This window comes from Bufo bufo, chromosome 5 (genome assembly GCF_905171765.1).
Source record: "Bufo bufo chromosome 5, aBufBuf1.1, whole genome shotgun sequence".
NCBI classification, from domain to species: Eukaryota; Metazoa; Chordata; class Amphibia; order Anura; family Bufonidae; genus Bufo; species Bufo bufo.
Window position 1 is genome coordinate 556,383,006 of NC_053393.1, and position 26,822 is coordinate 556,409,827.

The 26,822-nt window shown below is 46.9% G+C and overlaps 1 protein-coding gene and 1 long non-coding RNA gene across 4 annotated transcripts in view; one reads left to right on the top strand and one right to left on the bottom strand.

Moving 5' to 3' along the window:
* The window catches only part of LOC121000887, a 79,358-nt gene that overhangs the window by 11,032 nt on the left and 41,504 nt on the right, over positions 1 to 26,822 (top strand). The gene's annotated exons all lie outside the window — the stretch shown is intronic.
* LOC121000835 (oocyte zinc finger protein XlCOF6-like) lies at positions 7,435 to 25,875 on the bottom strand. 3 transcript variants are annotated; one of them, XM_040431532.1, is made up of 3 exons: positions 25,703 to 25,875; positions 23,277 to 23,347; positions 7,435 to 9,509 (listed from the first exon to the last, which is right to left on the bottom strand). In XM_040431532.1, exons 1-3 carry the CDS (start codon positions 25,738 to 25,740, stop codon positions 7,435 to 7,437), a joined length of 2,184 nt encoding a protein of 727 aa, XP_040287466.1. In that variant the 5' UTR covers positions 25,741 to 25,875. The 3 variants fall into 3 exon arrangements, with proteins under 3 accessions (XP_040287466.1, XP_040287465.1, XP_040287467.1); XM_040431531.1 differs by having other exon boundaries at positions 23,277 to 23,343; positions 25,696 to 25,875; XM_040431533.1 differs by lacking the exon at positions 25,703 to 25,875 and adding an exon at positions 23,423 to 23,586 and having other exon boundaries at positions 23,277 to 23,343.

Sequence of the window (26,822 nt, forward strand, 5' to 3'; positions counted from 1 at the left end):
GGCATTATTTTACATGGGGGCATAACAGGAGGCATCATTCTAACTCGGGGGCACTAAAGGGGGCATTATTTTACATGGGGGCATAACAGGACAGTATTATTCTTATGGGCACTAAAGGGGGCATTATTATTCTTGGGGGCACTAATGAGACAGTATTATTCTCAGGGACACTAAAGGGGGCATTATTTTACCTGGCACAACTGGAGGCATTATTCTAACTGGTGGGGCACTAATGGGGGCATTATTTTACCTGGCACAACTGGAGGCATTATTCTAACCGGGGGGGGGGGGGGGCACTAATGGGGGCATTATTTTTCCTGGGGGCACTAATAAGACAGTATTATTCTTATGGGCACTAATGGGGGCATTATTTTACCTGGCTCAACTGGAGGTATTATTCTAACTGGGGGGGCACTAAAGGGGGCATTATTTTACCTGGCACAACTGGAGGCATTATTCTAACTGGGGGGGGGGCACCAAAGGGGGCATTATTTTACCTGGCACAACTGGAGGCATTATTCTAACTGGAGGGGGGCACTAATGGGGGCATTATTTTTCCTGGGGGCACTAATGACATGTAGCAGTGCTGTATAAGAAGTTGATCAGCCACAGTGCTAGTGGTGGAGACAGATGTAGCAGAGCTGTATAGGAAGCTTTTCATCAAAAATGCTAGTGGTGGAGGGGGAGACAGATGTAGCAAAGCTGTATGAAAAGTTGTTCAGCAACAGTGCTAGTGTGGAAATGACTATATATATATTTATATATGTAGCTGAGCTGTATAAGCGGATGGTCAGCCTCAGTGATGGTGGAATAAAGAGTTGTAGCAGAGCTTTATATGCGGACCGTCAACCTGAAGGATGGTGGGAGAGTATAATAAAGATGTAGCTGAGCTGTATAGGAAGCCCTTGAGCCAAACTTATGATAGGAGACTGGAGAAGAAACATGTTCCTGAGCTGTATATGCATCTATACATATACATAGTGTAAGGTTTATACACAATTGTATTATAGCTGTAATAGAAAGAAATCTGCATCAGTGCTGGTGGGTGGTCATGTTTTATGGGAATCAAATGCACAGATTATAAGTCTACTGGCTGACAATCTTTAGAGCTAATGTATAATATGGAATTATAGTTTTTGCTGCACAGAATTCGTTTGTAAAAGATCAGACTGAGATTGTGTATAAAACTGTGCAGAAGAGCCACATGTTACTGTACACTGAGCTCACTTATTACAGCTCTCTGAGGATTCCACAGCAGGGGGAGGGGACTCAGACACTGCAGGCTGCCAGACTGAAGAGTCATACTTTTCACATGAACGAGCACATAAGAACTCAGTGCTCAGTGTGATGTCATAAGGAGGTGTGGCCGGCCTTCACTCTAGCTGCCTAAGCCCGCCCAGCCTTATCTGCAGAAAACCAGGAAGTGGACAGCTAGCTGACTGCAGGGAAGGCTGAATAAGCGAGATGAGAATACCCATTTAAGATAAGAAAGAAGCAGCTTAAAGTAAATACATAAGAAAATCATCTAGTTATACAAAAATTATATTCACATCTCTATCACTACCACGAGGTAAGAACAGAAAATACTCCATTATTATGTAAGCAATCTCTCTAATGGTTTGTTTATGGTAGCTATGGTAAAGGCCTTGAACTACAATCCATTCTCTGTTATATCTTTTATTCACTATACATTATGTGGCTATTGTTATATTTGGTTTTATGAAGTTATCTATGGTTCTAATTCATATGCTCTTCAAGCTGTAACACCTCGCTCGCTCCCAGTAAATGATTGCTCAGATGCTGTGGTTGCAGTTGGCTATAGCATCTGATGGAATGTCAGCGATCAGAGCTATCTCCAATCATGTCAACGCTGCTGTGTGAAACCGCACGCATGCTTCGCCTATGGCACTTAACTCTTCAGTGGGCACCATCTTTATATTCCCGACATCCGCCATACATGTATGGAGGATGTTGGGAAGGGGTTAGAACTTCTTCTCCCCTGTATGAATTCTCTGATATTGAAAAAGGGCTTATTTCTGAATAAAACAGTTTCCACATTCTGAACATAAACATGGCTGCACCTAATGATTCTCAAATTTACATTCTTTAGTAAAACACGTTCTGGCCATTAACCACCTCCGGACCGCTATACGCACAGACGCGTCCTGGAGGTGGTTGATTCATTCCGAGTGGACGCACCGGCGCGTCCTCTCGCGAGACGCGAGATTTCCTGTGAACGCGCGCACACAGGCGCGCGCGTTCACATGATCGGAAGGTAAGCGAGTGGATCTCCAGCCTGCCAGCGGCGATCGTTCGCTGGCAGGCTGGAGATGTGATTTTTTTTAACCCCTAACAGGTATATTAGACGCTGTTATGATAACAGCGTCTAATATACCTGCTACCTGGTCCTCTGGTGGTCCCTTTTGCTTGGATCGACCACCAGAGGACACAGGCAGCTCAGTAATATGTTGCACCAAGCACCACTACACTACACCCCCCCCCCCCCCGGTCACTTATTAACCCCTTATTCACCCTATATAGACTCCCTGATCACCCCCCCTGTCATTGATCACCCCCCTGTCATTGATAACCCCCTGTATGGCTCCATTCAGAGGTCCGTATGAATTTTACGGATCCACTGATCGATGGATCGGATCCGCAAAACGCATACGGACGTCTGAATGGAGCCTTACAGGGGAGTGATCAATGACGGGGAGTGATCAATGACGGAGGTGATCACCCCATATAGACTCCCTGATCACCCCCTGTTATTGATCACCCCCCTGTCATTGATCACCCCCCTGTAAGGCTGCATTCAGATGTCCGTATGATTTTTACGGATCCACTGATACATGGATCGGATCCGCAAAACACATACGGACATCTGAATGGAGCCTTATAGGGGGGTGATCAATGACAGGGGGGTGATCACCCTGATCACCCCCCCTGTCATTGATGACCCCCCTGTCATTGATCACCCCTTAAAAATGTTTAGACATTTATATTCCAGACTTCTTCTCACGCTTTAGGGCCCCTGGAATGCCAGGGCAGTATAAATACCCCACATGTGACCCCATTTCGGAAAGAAGACACCCCAAGGAATTCCGTGAGGGGCATATTGAGTCCATGAAAGATTGAAATTTTTGTCCCAAGTTAGCGGAAAGGGAGACTTTGTGAGAAAAAAATAAATAAATCAATTTCCGCTAACTTGTGCCAAAAAAAAATAATTTCTATGAACTTGCCATGCCCCTCATTGAATACCTTGGGGTGTCTTCTTTCCAAAATGGGGTCACATGTGGGGTATTTATACTGCCCTGGCATTCTAGGGGCCCTAAAGCGTGAGAAGAAGTCTAAGATCCAAATGTGTAAAAATGGCCTCATAAAATGAATGTAGGCCCCTTTGCGCATCTAGGCTGCAAAAAAGTGTCACACATGTGGTATCGCCGTACTCAGGAGAAGTTGGGCAATGTGTTTTGGGGTGTCATTTTACATATACCCATGCTGGGTGAGAAAAATAGCTTGGTCAAATGCCAACTTTGTATAAAAAATGGGAAAAGTTGTCTTTTGCCGAGCTATTTCTCTCACCCAGCATGAGTATATGTAAAAAGACACCCCAAAACACATTGCCCAACTTCTCCTGAATACGGCGATACCACGTGTGACACTTTTTTGCAGCCTAGGTGGGCAAAGGGGCCCACATTCCAAAGAGCACCTTTAGGATTTCACAGGTCATTTACCTACTTACCACACATTAGGGCCCCTGGAAAATGCCAGGGCAGTATAACTACCCCACAAGTGACCCCATTTTGGAAAGAAGACACCCCAAGGTATTCCGTGAGGGGCATGGCGAGTTCCTAGAATTTTTTATTTTTTGTCACAAGTTAGTGGAAAATGATGATTTATTTTTTTTTTTTCTTACAAAGTCTCATATTCCACTAAGGCCTCCTGCACACGACCGTTGTGTGCACCCGTGGCCGTTGTGCCGTTTTCCGTTTTTTTTCGCGGACCCATTGACTTTCAATGGGTCCGTGGAAAAAACGGAAAATGCACCGTTTTGCAGCCGCATCCGTGATCCGTGTTTCATGGCCGTGAAAAAAATAAGACCTGTCCTATTTTTTTCACGGCCAACGGTTCACGGACCCATTCAAGTCAATGGGTCCGTGAAAGAACACGGATGCACACAAGATTGGCATCCGTGTCCGTGATCCGTGGCCGTAGGTTACTTTTTATACAGACGGATCTTCGGATCCGTCTGCATAAAGCTTTTTCAAAGCTGAGTTTTCACTTCGTGAAAACTCAGAACCGACAGTATATTCTAACACAGAAGCGTTCCCATGGTGATGGGGACGCTTCTAGTTAGAATACACTACAAACTGTGTACAAGACTGCCCCCTGCTGCCTGGCAGCACCCGATCTCTTACAGGGGGCCGTGATCAGCACAATTAACCCCTTCAGGTGCGGCACCTGAAAGGGTTAATTGTACTATCATATCCCCCTGTAAGAGATCAGGGCTGCCAGGCAGCAGGGGGCAGACCCCCCCCCCCCCCTCCCCAGTTTGAATATCATTGATGGCCAGTGCGGCCCCCCCCCCTCTATTGTAATTATTCGTTGGTGGCACAGTGTGCGCCCCCCCCTCCCTCCCTCTATTGTAATAATTCGTTGGTGGCACAGTGTGCGCCCCCCATCGCCCCCCCCCTCCCTCTATAGCATTAACAACATTGGTGGCCAGTGTGCGGCCTCCCATCTCCCCCCCCCCCCCCCCATCATCATCATTGGTGGCAGCGGAGTTCCGATCGGAGTCCCAGTTTAATCGCTGGGGCTCCGATCGGTAACCATGGCAACCGGGACGCTACTACAGTCCTGATTGCCATGGTTACTTAGCAATAGTACAATAGTAGAAGATTCATACTTACCTGCTGCTGGCTGCTGCTGCGCTGTTCGTGTCCGGCCGGGAGCTCCACCTACTGGTAAGTGACAGCCTCAGGTCTGTGCGGCGCATTGCTAAATGAACTGTCACTTACCAGTAGGAGGAGCTCCCGGCCGGATACGAACATCGCAGATCCCAGGTAAGTATGAATCTTTGCTAGTGACCCGCTGCCACCAATGATCGGGGGGGGGGGGGGGAGATGGGAGGCCGCACACTGGCCACCAATGTTGTTAATGCTATAGAGGGAGGGGGGGGGGCGATGGGGGGCGCACACTGTGCCACCAACGATTTATTACAATAGAGGGAGGAAGGGGGGGGGGGCGGTGGGGCGCACACTGGCCACCAATGTTGTTAATGCTATAGAGGGAGGGGGGGGCCGATGGGCGCACACTGTGCCACCAACAATTTATTACAATAGAGGGAGGAAGGGGGGGGGGGGGCGCACACTGTGCCACCAACGATTTATTACAATAGATATTCAAACTGGGGAGGGGGGGGGGTCTGCCCCCTGCTGCCTGGCAGCCCTGATCTCTTACAGGGGGATATGATAGTACAATTAACCCCTTCAGGTGCGGCACTTGAGGGGTTAATTGTGCTGATCACGGCCCCTTGTAAGAGATCGGATGCTGCTAGGCAGCAGGGGGCAGTCATGTACACAGTTTGTAGTATATTCTAACTAGAAGCGTCCCCATCACCATGGGAACGCCTCTGTGTTAGAATATACTGTCGGAAATGAGGTTTCACGATCTAACTCATATCCGACAGTATATTCTAACATAGGGGCGTTCCCATGGTGATGGGGACGCTTCAAGTTAAAATATACCATCGGATTGGAGAAAACTCCGATCCGATGGTATAAAAGGGACTCCTGACTTTACATTGAAAGTCAATGGGGGACGGATCCGTTTGAAATGGCACCATATTGTGTCAACGTCAAACGGATCCGTCCCCATTGACTTGCATTGTAATTCAGGACGGATCCGTTTGGCTCCGCACGGCCAGGCGGACACCAAAACGACTTTTTTTTCATGTCCGTGGATCCTCCAAAAATCAAGGAAGACCCACGGACGAAAAAACGGTCACGGAAAAACGGGACCCGTTTTTGCGGACCGCAAAAAAATACGTTCGTGTGCAGGAGGCCTAACTTGTGACAAAAAATAAAAACTTCCATGAACTCACTATGCCCATCACGAAATACCTTGGGGTGTCTTCTTTCCAAAATGGGGTCACTTGTGGGGTAGTTATACTGCCCTGGCATTCTAGGGGCCCAAATGTGTGGTAAGAAGTTTGAAATCAAAATGTGTAAAAAGTGCCCGGTGAAATCCGAAAGGTGCTCTTTGGAATGTGGGCCCCTTTGCCCACCTAGGCTGCAAAAAAGTGTCACACATGTGGTATCTCCGTACTCAGGAGAAATTGTGGAATGTGTTTTGGGGTGTCATTTTACATATACCCATGCTGGGTGAGAGAAATATCTTGGCAAAAGACAACTTTTCCCATTTTTTTTATACAAAGTTGGCATTTGACCAAGATATTTCTCTCACCCAGCATGGGTATATGTAAAATGACACCCCAAAACACATTCCCCAACTTCTCCTGAGTACGGAGATACCACGTGTGACACTTTTTTGCAACCTAGGTGGGCAAAGGGGCCCACATTCCAAAGAGCACCTTTCGGATTTCACCGGCCATTTTTTACAGAATTTGATTTCAAACTCCTTACCACACATTTGGGCCCCTAGAATGCCAGGGCAGTATAACTACCCCACAAGTGACCCCATTTTGGAAAGAAGACACCCAAAGGTATTCGCTGATGGGCATAGTGAGTTCATAGAAGTTTTTATTTTTGTCACAAGTTAGTGGAATTTGAGACTTTGTAAGAAAAAAAAAAAAAATCAAAAAAAAAATCATCATTTTCCGCTAACTTGTGACAAAAAATAAAAAGTTCTATGAACTCACTATGCCCATCAGCGAATACCTTAGGGTGTCTACTTTCCGAAATGGGGTCATTTGTGGGGTGTTTGTACTGTCTGGCCATTGTAGAACCTCAGGAAACATGACAGGTACTCAGAAAGTCAGAGCTGCTTCAAAAAGCAGAAATTCACATTTTTGTACCATAGTTTGTAAACGCTATAACTTTTACCCAAACCATTTTATTTTTACCCAAACATTTTTTTTTTATCAAAGACATGTATAACAATAAATTTAGAGCAAAATTTATATATGGATGTCGATTTTTTTGCAAAATTTTACAACTGAAAGTGAAAAATTTCATTTTTTTGCAAAAAAATCGTTAAATTTCGATTAATAACAAAAAAAGTAAAAATGTCAGCAGCAATGAAATACCACCAAATGAAAGCTCTATTAGTGAGAAGAAAAGGAGGTAAAATTCATTTGGGTGGTAAGTTGCATGACCGAGCAATAAACGGTGAAAGTAGGGTAGGTCAGAAGTGTAAAAAGTGGCCTGGTCTTTCAGGGTGTTTAAGCCATAGGGGCTGAGGTGGTTAATATCACTTCTCCTCTGTGTGAGATTTCAGATGATTAACAAGATTTGCTTTCCGAGTAAACCATTTTCCACATTCTGGACAGGAAAATGACCTCTCCCCTGTGTGAATTTTTAAATGCTTAGCAAGATGATTTTTCCTAGCAAAACATTTTCCACATTCTGAACATGAAAACGACTTCACCCCTGTGTGAATTCTCTGATGGTTATGAAGAATTGATTTGTCAGCAAAACGTTTACCACATTCTGAACATGAATATGGCTTCTCCCCTGTGTGATGTCTTTGGTGGATATTAAGATGTGATTTCAGAGTAAAACATTTGCCACATTCTGAACATGAATACGGCTTCTCCCCTGTGTGATGTAATCGATGGATATCAAGACTTGATTTCAGAGTAAAACATTTGCCACATTCTGAACATGAATACGGCTTCTCCCCTGTGTGATGTCTTTGATGGATATCAAGATGTGATTTTTGAGGAAAACATTTGCCACATTCTGAACATGAATATGGCTTCTCCCCTGTGTGATGTCTTTGATGGATATCAAGCTGTGATTTCAGAGTAAAACATTTGCCACATTCTAAACATGAATACGGCTTCTCCCCTGTGTGATGTCTTTGATGGCTCTTAAGACTTGATTTCTGAGAAAAACATTTGCCACATTCTGAACATGAATACGGCTTCTCCCCTGTGTGAATTCTCTGATGGATATCAAGATGTGATTTCAGAGTAAAACATTTGCCACATTCTGAACATGAATACGGCTTCTCCCCTGTGTGATGTCTTTGATGGCTCTCAAGATTTGATTTTCGAGTAAAACATTTGCCACATTCTGAACATGAATATGGCTTCTCCCCTGTGTGATGTCTTTGATGGATATCAAGCTGTGATTTCAGAGTAAAACATTTGCCACATTCTGAACATGAATACGGCTTCTCCCCTGTGTGATGTCTTTGATGGATATCAAGCTGTGATTTCAGAGTAAAACATTTGCCACATTCTGAACATGAATATGGCTTCTCCCCTGTGTGAGGTCTTTGATGGATATTAAGATGTGATTTTCGAGTAAAACATTTGCCACATTCTGAACATGAATACGGCTTCTCCCCTGTGTGATGTTTTTGATGGATATCAAGATGTGATTTTTGAGGAAAACATTTGCCACATTCTGAACATGAATACAGCTTCTCCCCTGTGTGATGTCTTTGATGAATATCAAGCTGTGATTTCTGAGTAAAACATTTGCCACATTCTGAACATGAATACGGCTTCTCCCCTGTGTGAACTATCTGATGCCTCTCAAGATTTGATTTCACAGTAAAACATTTGCCACATTCTGAACATGAATACGGCTTCTCCCCTGTGTGAATTTTCTGATGCCTCTCAAGATGTGATTTCCGAGTAAAACATTTGCCACATTCTGAACATAAATACGGCTTCTCCCCTGTGTGAACTATCTGATGCCTCTCAAGACTTGATTTCACAGTAAAACATTTGCCACATTCTGAACATGAATACGGCTTCTCCCCTGTGTGATGTCTTTGATGGCTCTTAAGACTTGATTTCTGAGAAAAACATTTGCCACATTCTGAACATGAATATGGCTTCTCCCCTGTGTGATGTCTTTGATGGATATCAAGATGTGATTTTCGAGGAAAACATTTGCCACATTCTGAACATGAATACGGCTTCTCCCCTGTGTGATGTCTTTGATGGCTCTTAAGACTTGATTTCTGAGAAAAACATTTGCCACATTCTGAACATGAATATGGCTTCTCCCCTGTGTGATGTCTTTGATGGATATCAAGATGTGATTTTCGAGGAAAACATTTGCCACATTCTGAACATGAATAAGACTTCTTCCCTTTCTGAGCTCTTTGGGATCCAGCACCACTTCTGTGGTTTGCATTCTGTATAACAGTCTTTTTTAAAGGATCAGGTGGCAGATTTTTAATTTGAAGGTCTGAGAATACAACTGGGATAATGGCACGTTTTTCATATGTATCTGGTGCGACAACCGAATCATCTGCATCATAATATGTAGGTATCAGGTGTTCCTCTGTGCTCCCGGTACAGTCGTCTGTCAAGAACAAAACTTTTAAAAATAATTCTTAAATAATATAATCTTTAAAATGATATAAAAGATCAATAACATAAAAATTCTGATACAAATTGCAAAACATGAAGCAAAATTCTATGATAAATTGACAAAGACAGTAGACCTCAGACCAACAGGCTCGAATGCCAAGTGGAGAATCATAAAGGGACCTGCGAGTCAGTGCTATTAGGTGGTGCCCGTGTCCCTGACAGCTACATGCACTGTCATACAGGGTAGTGGAGAGGAACAGTGCGGTGATATATGAGGAGGCTATGGAGCCAGCGTAAGGCTGGATTACCATTCCCTATTAGAATGTTCTCTTCCCTTAAAATAAAAAATTCAGCATTAAAAAGCATGTGTCAGCAGAATCAACCCTGCTAACCCAGATATACTGCCTCTTAGAGTTGATCACACTGAGTGAAACAACCTCTCTCTTCTTGAAATCCAGAGCCCTGTTTTTCAGAAATTATTTAATATGCTAATAAGGTGTTCACAGGGTCGCAGTGCCATATAAGCAATGTGAGGTGATTGTCTGAGGCGGTTCCGGGTAGGGTCAATTGGGGGTTGGTGGCAGGGACCTGGGCAATGAGCGCTTCCATTGTGGAAGGATTTATCTCTGCATATTAAACTGTAGGATGACTCCCTGCTCCGCCATCCCCTCTGCAAAGCTACAGACACTAGGCCTGAAGCCCATCAGAGGCGAGCGCAGCTCAGGGCACAGACCAGAAGAATCCTTTGCCCTGCATTGTATCCTGACAGACACATGGAGGTAAGTATTTGATTTCTTTTTCTTTGCAGCAGGCTGTTGGGCCAGGTCGGGTGCACATTATTATAACTGGGGGCGCTTGAAAAGGGCATTTTTCCACTAGCACACATTATTTAGTGGGTGGGGCACTAGGGGGCAAAGGTTCTGCTAAGGGCACTAAAAGGGGTATATTTTGTACTGGCACATATTGTAAGGGGGTATTTTTGTACTGGCACACAGAAGGGGAGATCTTTGTACTGGCACACATTATAAGGGGGATTACTACTACTGGGGGACTAGAGGAACATGATTAGTATGGGCACAATGCTGACATTATTACTATTGGGGGCACTGAGTGGGACTTTGGGTAGAAGTATTATTAGGTGGAGGCATCCATCTCAGTGCAATTATTTTTGGGGAACATTATGTTTACACTATTAGTGTCAGGGACACTATTTGCTGAGTGCAGTTATTTTTTAGGGAACCGTGTGCCAATAATGTTTGAAGGGGCAATATCTGTTTAAACAGTACAGTATTGGGGAGCACAACGGGCACAGTATTGGGGGTGGCAGGATGGGATGTTGAGAAGGTGGGAGGATGACGGAAAAGTAAGAAACAAAGATTTCCGTTTGTGAAACTCTGCAGAGACGAGAGATGCTGAAAGAAATCATCATGGCAGTCTGGGGTGAATAGAGAAGATGAAGAAAGAGAACATCTACATCAGAGAAGACCTCACTGGATGTAAGAGGTATGTGGTGCTGTATTACAGATGTCTGCTGGATTCTGCTACAATCACTGCTTATTAAATACCAGTCTTGGGCAGTGGCGCATGTCGTAGGAGTCTCAACAGCGTCCTGAAGCTAAGCGACTTCCTTATTTCTGCATGCTGCCTGCTTAATTATTCTGCATCTATCATATTTTGTATCTTTATCTGAGTACATTATATATAGAAACTACTGGTGTATTTCCATTTTTACTTCTCATCGTCTGATTACCATCCCCATCCTGGTCCAGTCATCTACTGATGGGTTCCTATCTTCTGGCTTTCTTCTTACCTGCTAGTGCTGTGATATGCGCTTTGTACAGTCCTGATCAAAAGTTTAAGACCACTTGAAAAATGGCAAAAAGAATCATATTTAGCATGGCTGGATCTTAACAAGGTTCCAAGTAGAGCTTCAACATGCAACAAGAAGAAATGGGAGTGAGACAAAAAAAATTTAAGCATTCAATTTAATGAAAACAATGAATAAACTGAAACAGGCTGTTTTTTAGCTGATCAAAAGTTTAGAAACACACCTCCAAAAAAAAACTAAACCCCCCTAAAACATGAACTCAGTAATTAGTAGCTCCGCCGTCATTGTTTATCACTCCCAAAATTCGTTTCGGCATGCTTGATGCAAGCGTTTCCATGAGGTGAGTGGGAACATTTCTCCAAGTGGTGAAGATGGCCGCATGAAGGCCATCTACTGTCTGGAACTGTTGTCCATTTTTGTAAACTTCCCTTGCCATCCATCCCCAAAGGTTCTGAATTGGATTTAGATCAGGGGAACATGCAGGATGGGCCAAAAGAGGGATGTTATTCTCCTGGAAGACGTCCCTTGTCCTGCGGGCATTGTGTACTGTAGCGTTGTCCTGTTGAAAAACCCAGTCGCTACCACACAGACGAGGGCCCTCAGTCATGAGGAATGCTCTCTGCAACATCTGGACATAGGCAGCGGCCGTTTGACGCCCCTGCACTTCCTGAAGCTCCATTGTTCCACTGAAGGAAAAAGCACCCCAGACCATTATGGCGCCCCCTCCACTGTGGCGTGTAGAAAAAATCTCAAGTGGGATCTGCTTGTCATGCCAGTAATGTTGGAAACCATCAGGACCATAAAGGTTACATTTTTTCTCATCAGATAATAAAACTTTCTTGTCCCATGTTTGGTGCTCTCTTGCAAAGTCCAAACGAGCAGTTCTGTGGCGTTCAAGGAGACGAGGTCTTTGAAGAAGTTTTTTGTTTTTGAAGCCCTTCAGTCTCAGATGCCGTCTGATGGTTATGGGGCTGCAGTCAGCATCAGTAAGGGCCTTAATTTGGGTCGAGGATCGTCCAGTATCTTGACGGACAGCCAATTGGATCCTCCGGCTCAGTGCTGATGAAATTTTTTTGGGTCTTCCACTTGACTTTGTTCCAAGAAATTCCAAATGACCTCAGCAGCAATGTGGCGCGCTGTGCGAGACCCTACTTATGCAGTTCAACAACCCGACCACGTTCAAAAAGGGAGAGTTTTTTTTGCCTTTGCCATCACAACGTGTGACTACCTGACAGAAAATGACAATGAATCCACATCTTTGCACAGATTTGGCCTTTTAAAGGCATGTGGTTCTAAGTCCAATTCAGGGTCGTTACAGTTACAGACTCATCTCTGCTTCATTTAGTGGTCACTACACACCTGGGCGTTTATCTGTAGGAATCTCCTCCTTACACTGATCATCACCCCTAACATCTGTCTCTGTAGCATTAACATTCTTTATCCTGTTATAAATTATGTTAAATACTGTAAAAATCAGTGCATTGTCTAAAAAAAACTGCATGGAAAATGAAAAACTGGGAGTAAAGCATGGCAATATTTGAAGTACAACCATGCAAAAAGTGCTGCTCTCCAGTGTAAGTTTCATCCTAGTTCGCTTCTTTACTCCCTCCTCTGCAGCTCTGGTCTCTTTATTTTACCAAGGGAGGCAGGAGCTCGTCCCATGTGAACATCAAGAACCTGCATCTCCCAGAAGTGCGCTGCAGCCAGGTTGTTTTAGGCTTTTCTCCAGATTTCCTCTTCCTCACACACAGCCCCAGCGAGTCCCATAATAGATGCCCCCTCCCCTCTAGCCCCACTGTCTAGAGAGATATAGCTATATACCTCCATGAATATACAAGTAGGGATGAATTAAAGGAGTCTGCACCACTTCTCCATGAGATGACTGCACCGGCACTGACAGGAGGAAGGGAGCAGGGAAGATACTGAGCATGTGTCCATCCCAAAATGCAGGACCAGAATTTTAGCCACAGGATAAACAGCAGGGGGCGCTACCAGAAGGAAAGTGTAAAGTACAAAATAATGCAAACAATATTATTACAGCATGTACACTGTATTTAACCCTTTCTATGCCAGTTTTCACCTTCCTGCCCAGGCCATTTTTTGCAAATATGATGTGTCACTTTATGTAGTGAGTACTATGGCACTGGTCGGGAAGTCACTTCCCGCAGCTCCGTACTTTTACAGCGCTGGTCGGAAAGGGGTTAAACCGCATAAAACCTTTTCATTGCACAGTTATACTTTTCAACCCTTTTATGGCCTCATTTACACAACCATATGAGTTTTACAGTCTGCAAACTGCAGATCTGCGAAATATGAGTCAGGTCTGTGTGTGGCCGACCTGTGCACTTTGCAGCATCCGTATTTTCATTCCCAAAACAGTGGGAACATGTCCTTTACTGGTCTGCAAAACGTGAACTCATTATAGTTCATGCGATCACATAAAATGGCGGATGGCACATGGGCTACATCCGTATTTTGTAGTTTTACAGTTTGTACACCGCACAATGGATACAGCCCTGTGCAGGGGGCCTAATTATCATGACAACCGAAAATAGAAACACAGAAGAAGATTGACGGCAGAAAATGATAATTACTTACCGTTAATTTGATTTTCCAGAGCGCATGACAGCACCACAAGAGGAGAGAGAATCCGCCCCCACAGACAGGAAACCTGCAGAATAAAAGGGCGGACACTCTCCTCCTCAGTGTAATATCCAAGCATCGGAGGAAGGCCACCAACATAACGTTAGATAGTCAATAATAAATTCAGTTTAACAAGATTCTCTTTTTTTTTTTTTGCTACACCCGTGCGAACATAAGATAACCATAAAGAACCAAAGGGAGGGAATATAAGGGTGCTGTCATGAGCTCTGGAAAATCTAATTACCGGTAAGTAATCATAATTTTACCCTTCGCCCATGACAGCACCACGAGAGAGTTACCAGAGGAAATTTCAGGGTGGGAGAGTAGAAAGAAGCACCTTTTCCCCAAAGGATGACCCCGAAGGAGAGGAGTTTAAATCAAGCCGATAGTGCTTAAAAAAGGTTGAAGGAGAAGACCAGGTGGCATCTCTGCAAATATTCTCTATGGGACCTCAGGATCTTTCCGCCCAGGAGGTAGCCACTTCCCTGGTAGAGTGTGCCTTGAGACCCGCTGGAGGAGATAATCCAGAAGACAGGCAAGACAAGGAAATAGCTGAAACAATCCACCTAGCAATATAACTTTTAGAGGCTGCAACACCCTTATTAACTCCTTGAAAAAGAATAAAGAGTGAAGAAGATTTGCGCCAATCTTTAGTGCGAGAAACATAGTTAATCAAAGCCCTTCTGACGTCTAGGCAGTGAAGGGATTTCTCTTCTTCTGACCCAGGGTTTTTAAACAGGGTAGGAAGAATATTCTCTTAATATCTATAAAATTTGGAAACAACTTTTGGAAGAAAAGCCGGATCTGGACGTATCACAACCTTGTCTTCTAAAATTATGGTATAAGGAGGATTTATAAAAATGGCCTGAATCTCATTAATCCTGCGAGCAGATGTTAAAGCTATTAGGAGACATAACTTCAAGGTGAGACATTTTATGGAGCTGGACTCTATAGGTTCAAATGGAGGATGAGTTAAAGCCTTTAAAACTACATCTAAATCCCAAAGAGGAGGTCTAACTGAAGCTATCAGGGTGGATCTGTCCACTGCTGTAAAGAATCTAGATACCCATGGGCATCCTGCAATGTCCTGATTAAACCGGGCCGACAGATCTGAGACATGCACTTTTAAGCCATTTCCTGCTAGTCCCAGATCTAGACCCTTCTGAAGGAACTCCAATATTAGATAAATGGGAGCAGAAGATGGGATGTCATTAATCTGGATATGCGCAAAATCTAAAAATTTCTGCCACACTCTGGCGTAGATGGCTACTGTTACTTTCTTCCTACTCTTAAGAAGAGTCAAAATCAAGGCATCGGAAAATCCCTTCCTCCCTAGCATGTACCTTTCGAGTTCCAGGAAGTTAAGTGGAGATTTTTTATGTCTGGATGGAATACTGAACCTTGGCTCAACAGACCCCGGATCTCTGGAAGGACCCATGGATCCCAGATTGACATGATCAGGAGCCACATGAAGCAAGACCTTCTTGGCTAGAATGGAGCAATGAGGATAACCCTCGCCCCTTCTTCCCTGATTTTCCATAACACACGAGGAATCAAAGGAAGAGGAGGAAAGGTGTAGTGTCAGGGGAAATTTCCATTTCTGCATCAAGGCATCAGACAGATCTATGTCCAGCTGTCCCCAGAGGGCTGTTATCTTCTTAAAAATGGATAGGTCTAGAGACCACTCGCCCTGAAAGAGAGGGTGACGACTGAGAAAGTCCGCCTGTCTGTTTTCCACGCCCCTCATATGTACCGCTGAGATCAACGCACATTATTTTCTGCTAGTAAGAGGATACTGTGGGCTTCCTGCATTAGAGTTCTGCACCTTGTGCCCCCCTGTTTGTTTAGGTACGAGACTACCATCTTGTTGTCCATCATAATTCTTCGATTTTTTCCTCTTATTCTTGGAAGAGCAGAATTCATCGCTAGGCTCACGGCCATCAGCTCCTTCAGGTTGATGGAGCCTCTTTCTTGGATACTTTCCCAACAACCTTGAAGGGAGATCTCCTGAATGTGAGCTCCCCACCCCCAGGGACTTGCGTTCGTAGTCAGACAAATCAGATCTTCCAGTTTCCACGGAACACCCTGAATTAGATTTTCCCTCTCCAGCCACCATGTCAAGCTTTGGAGAGTCTGATCTGATATCCTTATTTTTACATCTAGGGAGCTGTTTTCCTCCCAATTAGACAGGATTTCCCACTGGAGCGCCCTTGAGTGGAGTTGTGCCCATCGCACCGCTGGAATACAAGATGTGAGGGATCCAAGGATAGACATCCCTTTCCTTATTGAGGTCACCGGATTTCTGATCAGGCGCCTAGTTTATTTCTGGATGAGAATTACTTTTTCTTCTGGCAAAAAACAGCTCTGGCAAGAAGAATCTAAAATCAATCCCAGAAAAGACTGTCTTCTGGTGGGATGCGGTCTTGATTTTTCTTGATTTAAAATCCATCCTAATCTGTTCAGGATCTCTGATACCGCAGCTACAGCTTTTTTACAGGCATTTTCTGTTTTTCCTACAATCAGAAAATCATCCAGGTATGGTATGAAAAGAATATTCCTCTCCCTTATATAAGCCGCCATCTCTGCGATTATTTTCGTAAACACTCTTGGAACCATGGATAGGCCAAAGAACTGAATCTAAAAATGCTGTAACTGAACCCCTATTCTGACTGCGACTCTTAGGAATTTCTGATGCCCTGCAAAAATTGGAACGTGATAGTATGCGTCCTTGAGATCGAGTACTGCCATGAAGCAGCGAGGAGAAAGAAGCTTTATGACCGATTTTATAGTTTCCATTTTGAACTTTTTGATCTGAAGAAAATGATTAAATCTCTTTAGGTTTATTACAGTTCTGAATAAACCATCTGTTTTTTTAGTTTTTTTTTTACTAAAAACGGGGGGGGGGGGGGGGGGGGGGATAGAATACCTCGCCTTTTTCCTCCTCTGCTACCGGGACTAAAATTCTTCTACTAATTTTAGAACCTCGCTTTCCATGGCCGAATTTCCTAGAGCTGAGACTTGATCTTTTGTAATTAAGAATCTTACTGGAGGGGCCAGATAGAATTTTAATTTTAACCCATTGAGAATGGAGTCTAGAATTCACTAACTTGACAAATTCTGGCACCAGGCTGCAAAGAAATTTTTTAATCTGCCCCCACCTGACTTCTGGCATCATTGTTGATCCTGTTTATTTTTATCTCCAAAGGACTGATTGAAGAAATAACTTCTACCTCTCCTTTGGATCTGGAACCTGTCCTTCCTGGACTTTTTATCTGATTTCTGATTACTTTTGAAGGGGCGAAAGGAACGGTTAAACCTATTCTTAGAGGGGAAAGAGCTCTGGAACCCCGGAAATTTTCTCTTTTTATCCGCAGCATTATCTAATAAGTCATCCAGAGTTGGCCCGAACAGGTATTCCCCTTCACAGGGGACACCACATAGTTTGTTTTCAGATGGGAGATCTCCACCCCAATTGTTTAACCAAAACGCTCTTTGTGCCGAATTTGACAAGGCGGCAGATTTGGCCTCCAGTCTGACAGAATCAGCAGAGGCATCTGCCAAGAAGTCAGCCGCTTTTTTAATTGTTGGCAGGGATGCTAAAATCTCTTCCCTGGGGCATCTGTTCTTTAGCTGATTTTCTAATTCATAGAGCGAGACTATAAGGGACCGGGCCGTACAGGTAGAGGCTATACTTGGTCTGAAGGAAGAAGTGGATGCCTCCCAAGCCCCTTTTAAAAAGGTATCGGTTTTTCTATCTAATGGGTCCTTCAAAATCCCCATATCATCAAAAGGGAAGAGCCGTCTTCCTTGAAACTTTAGAGATCGCTACAACTATCCTGGGAGCCTTATCCCATGTAGCAGCATCATCTTCTTTAAAGGGGTATTTACTCTTAATATTTTTTGAGATGTAAACCTTCCTGTTAGGCTTTCTCTATTCTCCTTTAATTAAGGCAGAAACATTCTTGTGAACTGGGAAAGTGCTGTGGTGTCTGGATTCTAGACCCCAAACATAATGTCCTGTATAGACCGGGGCTCTTTTGTCTCCTCAATGCCCATAGTCGAGCGTACAGCTTTCAGGAGTTTTTCCGTATCTTCTATGGGGAAAACAGTGTCTACCACTAATCTCACCATCTTCAGGAGGAAGATAGAGATGAATCATCAGAATGTCCAAATAAAGAAAAGTGTATCTCCTCTTCCTCATATTCAGATGATAAATGTTCTTGTACAGACTCATGGTGCCTCATTTTAGGATCTTTCTCCCCCAAGACTTTTTTGGATGACAGAGTAGAATAAACTTCTAATCTGACTAATGCCTGGAGACATTAATAAAAAGATGGTGATTCTTCAGCCACTGTTCTATCAATCCAGGACTGACATTTTCTTTTCCCAATCCGAAGACAACCCAGTTTTACACAGAGCACATTCCTTATTCTTCCTCTTAGTAACCACTTTCCTAGGTTTTGTCTGAAATGACATTAATACAACTGTATCAGCATAAGGAGGCATAACATAATGCCCCAAAACACTCACCCCCTCAGAGGTACCAACACTGGAGGGACTGCAGACTCCACAGTGAGTTTGTCCTCCTCCATGCCGATCACGTGACCTCCCTGCTTTCCCCGACATTCTCACTGCCGGAAGCTCCTCTTCTTCCCCCTGGGGTTCGGCGCCTGTGCTTCTAGCGCATCAGCGATGCCAATAGGCACTACAAGCTCCAGCACACAATCACCCCCTCCGGAGCTCTGCCTCTGCCCGCCCTCAGGCGCACCAACTGATGCCGCCTTACTTACTAAGGGACTGCAGGTATGTTAGGGAGCACCACCAGAGGGAAGGACCTAAAAAAAAACTGCAGGCTTCTCCAGAGACAGGAAACCACACTGAATTGGGAGGAGAGTGTCCGTCCTTTTATTCTGCAGGTTTCCTGTCTGTGGGGGCAGATCCTCTCTCTCTCGTGGTGCTGTCATGGGGCGAAGGGAAAAAAAGACCACCTGGTCCATCTAGTCGCCCTTTATCTTTGGATATACCTGCGCTTATCCCGGGCAGGTTACAGTCACTTACTGTAGACTAACCACTTCTGCTGGAGGTTTGTTCCAAGCTTCAGCCAGTCTTTCAGTAAAATAATATCTGACATTGCTCCTCATCGTACCCCCGGCTGATTTCACACTGCGGTTTCCATTGTTTGGACCATTTATCTAGTGCGGATGAATCTTCTCCATGTTACAAACCCCTCCAGGAACATCAACCCTCTTACATACTCAGAATGCACCCCATTAACAACAAGCCTCTGATATCTGTCCAACAGCCGACCGCGGATCCACTGGACTATCCGCGGATTAAGTCCAATCTTCAGCCATTTATCTGTCAGCTTTGGCTGTGGCTTTGTATCAAAGGCTTTGCTAAAATCCAGGCCAGCAACATCCACGGCACCTCCTTCATAGTCAAAGAAATCTATAAGATTAGTCTGACGTGATCGGCCCTTGGAGCAGCCATGCTGTTTTAGGGCCAGTACATTGTTAGTTTTTAGGTGGTCGATCATCTTCTTTTTCAGGAGGGTTTCCATCATTTTACTACTACAGATGTTAGGCTCACGGGTCTGTGTTTTCTCCCCGCACGCGATTGTGGCTCTCAATAACTGATGGAAATTACTGAAGTGTGAACTCGGCCTAAGAGGGACTGGTTAAACAAATCAAGTCACAGACTGGAGTTCTTTAAGGACTCGGATGCCATCTGGCCCCATGGCCTTGTTCGACTTTAAAGGGGTTATCTCATCTCAGACATTGGGGGCATATCGCTAGGATATGTTCCCATTGTCTTATAGGTGCGGGTCCCACCGCTGGGACCTGCACCTATATCGCGAATGGAGTCATGCAAGGTGGTGGCTGGAGTACTCCGGTCCGGCCACCACCAAGCGCGGCCCCTTATAGAAGTGAATGGGAGCACACCGCGCATGACTGCCCATCGCTCCCATTCACTTCTATGGGCTCAAGGGAAATAGCTATATTCGCCGGCCCCATAGAAAATGAATGGAGGGCGGATACGCATGCACAGTGCGCTCTCCTTCACTTGCGGGGCTCTGTGTCCCAGCGGTTGGACCCGCACCTATAAAACAATAGGGACATACCCTAGCAATACGCCCCCATTGTTTGTCATGAGACAAACCCTTTGAGCCTCTGAAATCCCTGAAGCTCCTCTCTTACGACTGTAACTGCCCTGCCCATAGAAGTGACGATTCTGAGAGCTGCCGACTCAAAATACTGAACAAAAGAAGATATTCAGACGCTCAGCCATAGCCTGATCCCCATTTCTGATTGTTGTAATGGTAGTTTTTCTTCTATCACTAATAGACCTGAAGAAGGCTTTATCTCTTGGCTTCACTTCTAGTCTTTAGACTTCCTATATGCTTCTTCTCATCTTTTACTATATTTCTTACTTCTCTAGTAAACTTGGGAGGGCTCCCCTTTCTTTTACTAATCTGTCTGACATATAGTTTGGTTGCCTTTAAGACGACAACTTTTAATGGAGTCCACTGGGTGCTCGCTCCTGCTGCGTTATCCTCCCCCAATTCCTTGAAGTTCTTCTTTCTAAAGTCTAACACTTTGGTTGTAGTGTAGGATCGTTCCCATAAACATTAGTCATCGCTGGAACCCAAATGTTCCTCCACATGAACCTCCGACACCAGATCTCTACGACTAGTTTCACACTAGCATTGGAAGATCCAGCAGGGAACATCCTACTGGGTCTCTCTGGATCTGCCAGAAGCCACTGCGATCCTGTCCGGACTACTTACCGCTGCACGCAGTGGATTCCAGCAATGCCGGATCCAGAGAGACCGGCCGACTGTTCTCCGGATCGCACAATACTAGCGTGAAGCTAGCCTAAATCTAGAACGTCCTCTCCTCTGTGGGGGATGTGACGAGCTGCTGCTCCTGTAAGTGCATCCATTAGATTCCTGCTCCAACATGTAAGAGCACTGGAAATATCCCAGTCTACACCAGTCACTCATAACTACAAGATCCCCCTTTAATGCCATTTCAAGAATGTCATCCACCAAGTTGATATGGTAATCCTTACTTTGCCCTGGAGGCCAATACCCCCCGGCACCAGTTCTAATATCACTTCCCTCCTTCATCTGCATCCAGCTCTGAACTACCCCCCCCCCCCCGACACCCTGAGCCGACTGTCTGCAGGTCTCCCAGAAGCTGGACCTAGATGGCGGCTCACGGCCAAAAACCTTGTACACATGCATCCTCGGCAAAGATGGACACAGAGGCGGGGGGGACGGGGGGGGTGCTTCTATCAATACAGATGGAAGTGTTCATTGCTAGAGCCCCAATAAACTTATCACTGACCGCTCTGCTCCCCGCGCTCCTTCCCTTCTCTGCTTCAACATTAAGACCTGCAGACACAGATCGCGCTGCCGGACCGTGTAGGAGGAGCCGGGAATCTGGTTGTGCTCCTCCCACACAGCACTGCAGCGCTATCTGTGTCCACAGGGGAGTACGAGAGGGCATTACCACTGTTCGGGGGGGCCCAGAGAGGGCATTACCACTGTTCGGGGGGGCCCAGAGAGGGCATTACCACTGTTCGGGGGGGGGGGGGCACAGAGAGGGCATTACCACTGTTCGGGGGGGGGGGCACAGAGAGGGCATTACCACTGTTCGGGGGGGGGGCACAGAGAGGGCATTACCACTGTTCGGGGGGGGGGCACAGAGAGGGCATTACCACTGTTCGGGGGGGGGGGCACAGAGAGGGCATTACCACTGTTCGGGGGGGGGGCACAGAGAGGGCATTACCACTGTTCGGGGGGGGGGGGCACAGAGAGGGCATTACCACTGTTCGGGGGGGGGCACAGAGAGGGCATTACCACTGTTCGGGGGGGGGCACAGAGAGGGCATTACCACTGTTCGGGGGGGGCACAGAGAGGGCATTACCACTGTTCGGGGGGGGGCACAGAGAGGGCATTACCACTGTTCGGGGGGGGCACAGAGAGGGCATTACCACTGTTCGGGGGGGGGCACAGAGAGGGCATTACCACTGTTCGGGGGGGCACAGAGAGGGCATTACCACTGTTCGGGGGGGCACAGAGAGGGCATTACCACTGTTTGGGGGGGGCACAGAGAGGGCATTACCACTGTTTGGGGGGGGGGGCACAGAGAGGGCATTACCACTGTTTGGGGGGGGGGGCACAGAGAGGGCATTACCACTGTTTGGGGGGGGGGCACAGAGAGGGCATTACCACTGTTTGGGGGGGGGGCACAGAGAGGGCATTACCCCTCTCAGGGGGGCACAGAGAGGGCATTACCCCTCTCAGGGGGGCACAGAGAGGGCATTACCCCTCTCAGGGGGGCACAGAGAGGGCATTACCCCTCTCAGGGGGGCACAGAGAGGGCATTACCCCTCTCAGGGGGGCACAGAGAGGGCATTACCCCTCTCAGGGGGGCACAGAGAGGGCATTACCCCTCTCAGGGGGGCACAGAGAGGGCATTACCCCTCTCAGGGGGGCACAGAGAGGGCATTACCCCTCTCAGGGGGGCACAGAGAGGGCATTACCCCTCTCAGGGGGGCACAGAGAGGGCATTACCCCTCTCAGGGGGGCACAGAGAGGGCATTACCCCTCTCAGGGGGGCACAGAGAGGGCATTACCCCTCTCGGGGGGCACAGAGAGGGCATTACCCCTCTCAGGGGGGCACAGAGAGGGCATTACCCCTCTCAGGGGGGCACAGAGAGGGCATTACCCCTCTCAGGGGGGCACAGAGAGGGCATTACCCCTCTCAGGGGGGCACAGAGAGGGCATTACCCCTCTCAGGGGGGCACAGAGAGGGCATTACCCCTATCAGGGGGGCACAGAGAGGGCATTACCCCTCTCAGGGGGGTACAGAGAGGGCATTACCCCTCTCAGGGGGGCACAGAGAGGGCATTACCACTCTCAGGGGGGCACAGAGAGGGCATTACTACTCTCAGGGGGGCACTACTACTCTCAGGGGGGCACAGAGAACATGGAGCGTCTGTGGTCGGCTGTAATCCTCTCAGGGGGGCACAGAGAGGGCATTACTACTCTTAGGGGGGCACAGAGAGGGCATTACTACTCTCAGGGGGGCACAGAGAGGGCATTACTACTCTCAGAATGGCACTACTACTCTCAGGGGGGCACAGAGAACATGGAGCGTCTGTGGTCGGCTGTAATCCCGCCATCTCCAGCTCATTACACCAGTATAAACCAGTATAAACCTAGAAAAGTACTGGATAAAACAAGGCGTCCTCCTACAGAGGAGGAGACATCTCCATTACCTGACCATCCTGTGGAAGAAGAGGACGCGGACATCTCTCTGGTGTTGTCCTCTGACTGTAGCTCTTTCTGCAGGAGACACAGAGACTGGACTCAGACTTTACAGACAGAGAATTCCAGGACATTTGTATTTAGTCTTGTCCGTTACCTGGAGATGTGAGGGGCTGGTCCTCCTCCATCATCACCTCCTTCTACAGCCGTCCTATCCTCCATCATCACCTCCTTCTACAGCCGTCCTGTCCTCCTCCATCATCACCTCCTTCTACAGCCGTCCTGTCCTCCTCCATCATCACCTCCTTCTACAGCCGTCCTGTCCTCCTCCATCATCACCTCCTTCTACAGCCGTCCTGTCCTCCTCCATCATCACCTCCTTCTACAGCCGTCCTGTCCTCCTCCATCATCACCTCCTTCTACAGCCGTCCTGTCCTCCTCCATCATCACCTCCTTCTACAGCCGTCCTGTCCTCCTCCATCATCACCTCCTTCTACAGCCGTCCTGTCCTCCTCCATCATCACCTCCTTCTACAGCCGTCCTGTCCTCCTCCATCATCACCTCCTTCTACAGCCGTCCTGTCCTCCTCCATCATCACCTCCTTCTACAGCCGTCCTGTCCTCCTCCATCATCACCTCCTTCTACAGCCGTCCTGTCCTCCTCCATCATCACCTCCTTCTACAGCCGTCCTGTCCTCCTCCATCATCACCTCCTTCTACAGCCGTCCTGTCCTCCTCCATCATCACCTCCTTCTACAGCCGTCCTGTCCTCCTCCATCATCACCTCCTTCTACAGCCGTCCTGTCCTCCTCCATCATCACCTCCTTCTACAGCCGTCCTGTCCTCCTCCATCATCACCTCCTTCTACAGCCGTCCTATCCTCCTCCATCATCACCTCCTTCTACAGCCGTCCTATCCTCCTCCATCATCACCTCCTTCTACAGCCGTCCTATCCTCCTCCATCATCACCTCCTTCTACAGCCGTCCTATCCTCCTCCATCATTACCTCCTTCTACAGCCGTCCTATCCTCCTCCATCATCACCTCCTTCTACAGCCCTCCTGTCCTCCTCCATCATCACCTCCTCCTCCAGCTGTCCGGACATCATACACTGCACTACTGAAGCATCAACTGTCAGACATCATACACTGCACTACTGAAGCATCAGCTGTGACAGACATTATACACTGCACTACTGAAGCATCAACTGCCACAGACATCATACACTGCACTACTGAAGCACCAGCTGCCACAGACATCACACACTGCACTACTGAAGCATCAGCTGCTACAGATATCATACACTGCACTACTGAAGCATCAGCTGCTACAGATATCATACACTGCACTACTGAAGCATCAGCTGTGACAGACATCACACACTGCACTACTGAAGCATCAGCTGTGACAGACATCACACACTGCACTACTGAAGCACCAGCTGTGACAGACATCACACACTGCACTACTGAAGCACCAGCTGTGACAGACATCATACACTGCACTACTGAAGCATCAGCTGTGACAGACATCACACACTGCACTACTGAAGCACCAGCTGTGACAGACATCACACACTGCACTACTGAAGCACCAGCTGTGACAGTCATCAAACACTGCACTACTGAAGCACCAGCTGTGACAGACATCATACACTGCACTACTGAAGCACCAGCTGTGACAGACATCACACACTGCACTACTGAAGCATGAACTGTGACAGACATCACACACTGCACTACTGAAGCACCAGCTGCCACAGACATCATACACTGCACTACTGAAGCATCAGCTGTGACAGACATCACACACTGCACTACTGAAGCATCAGCTGTGACAGACATCATACACTGCACTACTGAAGCATCAGCTGCCACAGACATCATACACTGCACTACTGAAGCACCAGCTGTGACAGACATCACACACTGCACTACTGAAGCATCAACTGCCACAGACATCATACACTGCACTACTGAAGCATCAGCTGTGACAGACATCACACACTGCACTACTGAAGCATCAGCTGTGACAGACATCACACACTGCACTACTGAAGCATCCACTGCCACAGACATCATACACTGCACTACTGAAGCACCAGCTGTGACAGACATCACACACTGCACTACTGAAGCATCAGCTGTGACAGACATCATACACTGCACTACTGAAGCACCAGCTGTGACAGACATCACACACTGCACTACTGAAGCATCAGCTGCCACAGACATCACACACTGCACTACTGAAGCATCCGCTGTGACAGACATCATACACTGCACTACTGAAGCACCAGCTGTGACAGACATCATACACTGCACTACTGAAGCATCAGCTGTGACAGACATAATACACTGCACTACTGAAGCATCAGCTGTGACAGACATCACACACTGCACTACTGACTGCGGCCCCCGGCTCCCCGGTACCTGCTCCTCCTCATGCCGGGGCTCTCCCTCCCGCTGTCCGGACATCAGAGCCTCTTTACAGGACGTTTCCAGCAGAACTTCCTCTTTCCCTCAGGTTCCTGGAGTTTTCCTCTCCCAGCATGCTTTGCGGTGTGACGTCACAGGGCTGGCCCCGCCCGGCACACTGGTCAGTCAGCACTAGCCCCGCCCCCTACACCTCCGGCGGCCATGTTAGTACACCCAGACATGGCTCCTGCTCCTCTCCTCACATCTCTGAGGGCCACAGGCGCTTCCCTCACCATCTCCAGAGCCCCAAACACTGGGAGCGGCCAGCACAGCCGTATCTAAGCCTCTCATGTGAGATACAGCCTGCTGAGCCTGGATCACAGCTTCTCTTGTGTGATACTGTCTGCTGAGCTGTGTATCTAATCCTATCCTGTGTGATACTGTCTGCTGAGCGGTGTATCTAATCCTCTCCTGTGTGATACTGTCTGCTGAGCTGTGTATCTAATCCTATCCCGTGTGATACTGCCTGCTGAGCTGTGTATCTAATCCTCTCCTGTGTGATACTGTCTGCTGAGCTGTGTATCTAATCCTATCCTGTGTGATACCGTCTGCTGAGCTGTGTATCTAATCCTATCCTGTGTGATACTGTCTGCTGAGCTGTGTATCTAATCCTATCCTGTGTGATACTGTCTGCTGAGCTGTGTATCTAATCCTATCCTGTGTGATACCGTCTGCTGAGCTGTGTATCTAATCCTATCCTGTGTGATACTGTCTGCTGAGCTGTGTATCTAATCCTATCCTGTGTGATACTGTCTGCTGAGCTGTGTATCTAATCCTATCCTGTGTGATACCGTCTGCTGAGCTGTGTATCTAATCCTATCCTGTGTGATACTGTCTGCTGAGCTGTGTATCTAATCCTATCCTGTGTGATACTGTCTGCTGAGCTGTGTATCTAATCCTATCCTGTGTGATACTGTCTGCTGAGCTGTGTATCTAATCCTATCCTGTGTGATACTGTCTGCTGAGCTGTGTATCTAATCCTCTCCTGTGTGATAATGTCTGCTGAGCTGTGTATCTAATCCTCTCCTGTGTGATACTGTCTGCTGAGCCGTGTATCTAATCCTATCCTGTGTGATACTGCC

Coding starts and splice junctions, on each gene's coding strand:
- LOC121000835 (XM_040431531.1), bottom strand. CDS start 25,740: ATGTCCGGACAGCGGGAGGGAGAGCCCCGGCATGAGGAGGAGCAG. Junction 23,344..25,695: donor CCCGGCATGAGGAGGAGCAG/GTACCGGGGAGC, acceptor TGTCTCCTGCAG/AAAGAGCTACAGTCAGAGGA. Junction 9,510..23,276: donor TTCTTCCACAGGATGGTCAG/GTAATGGAGATG, acceptor TGTTCTTGACAG/ACGACTGTACCGGGAGCACA.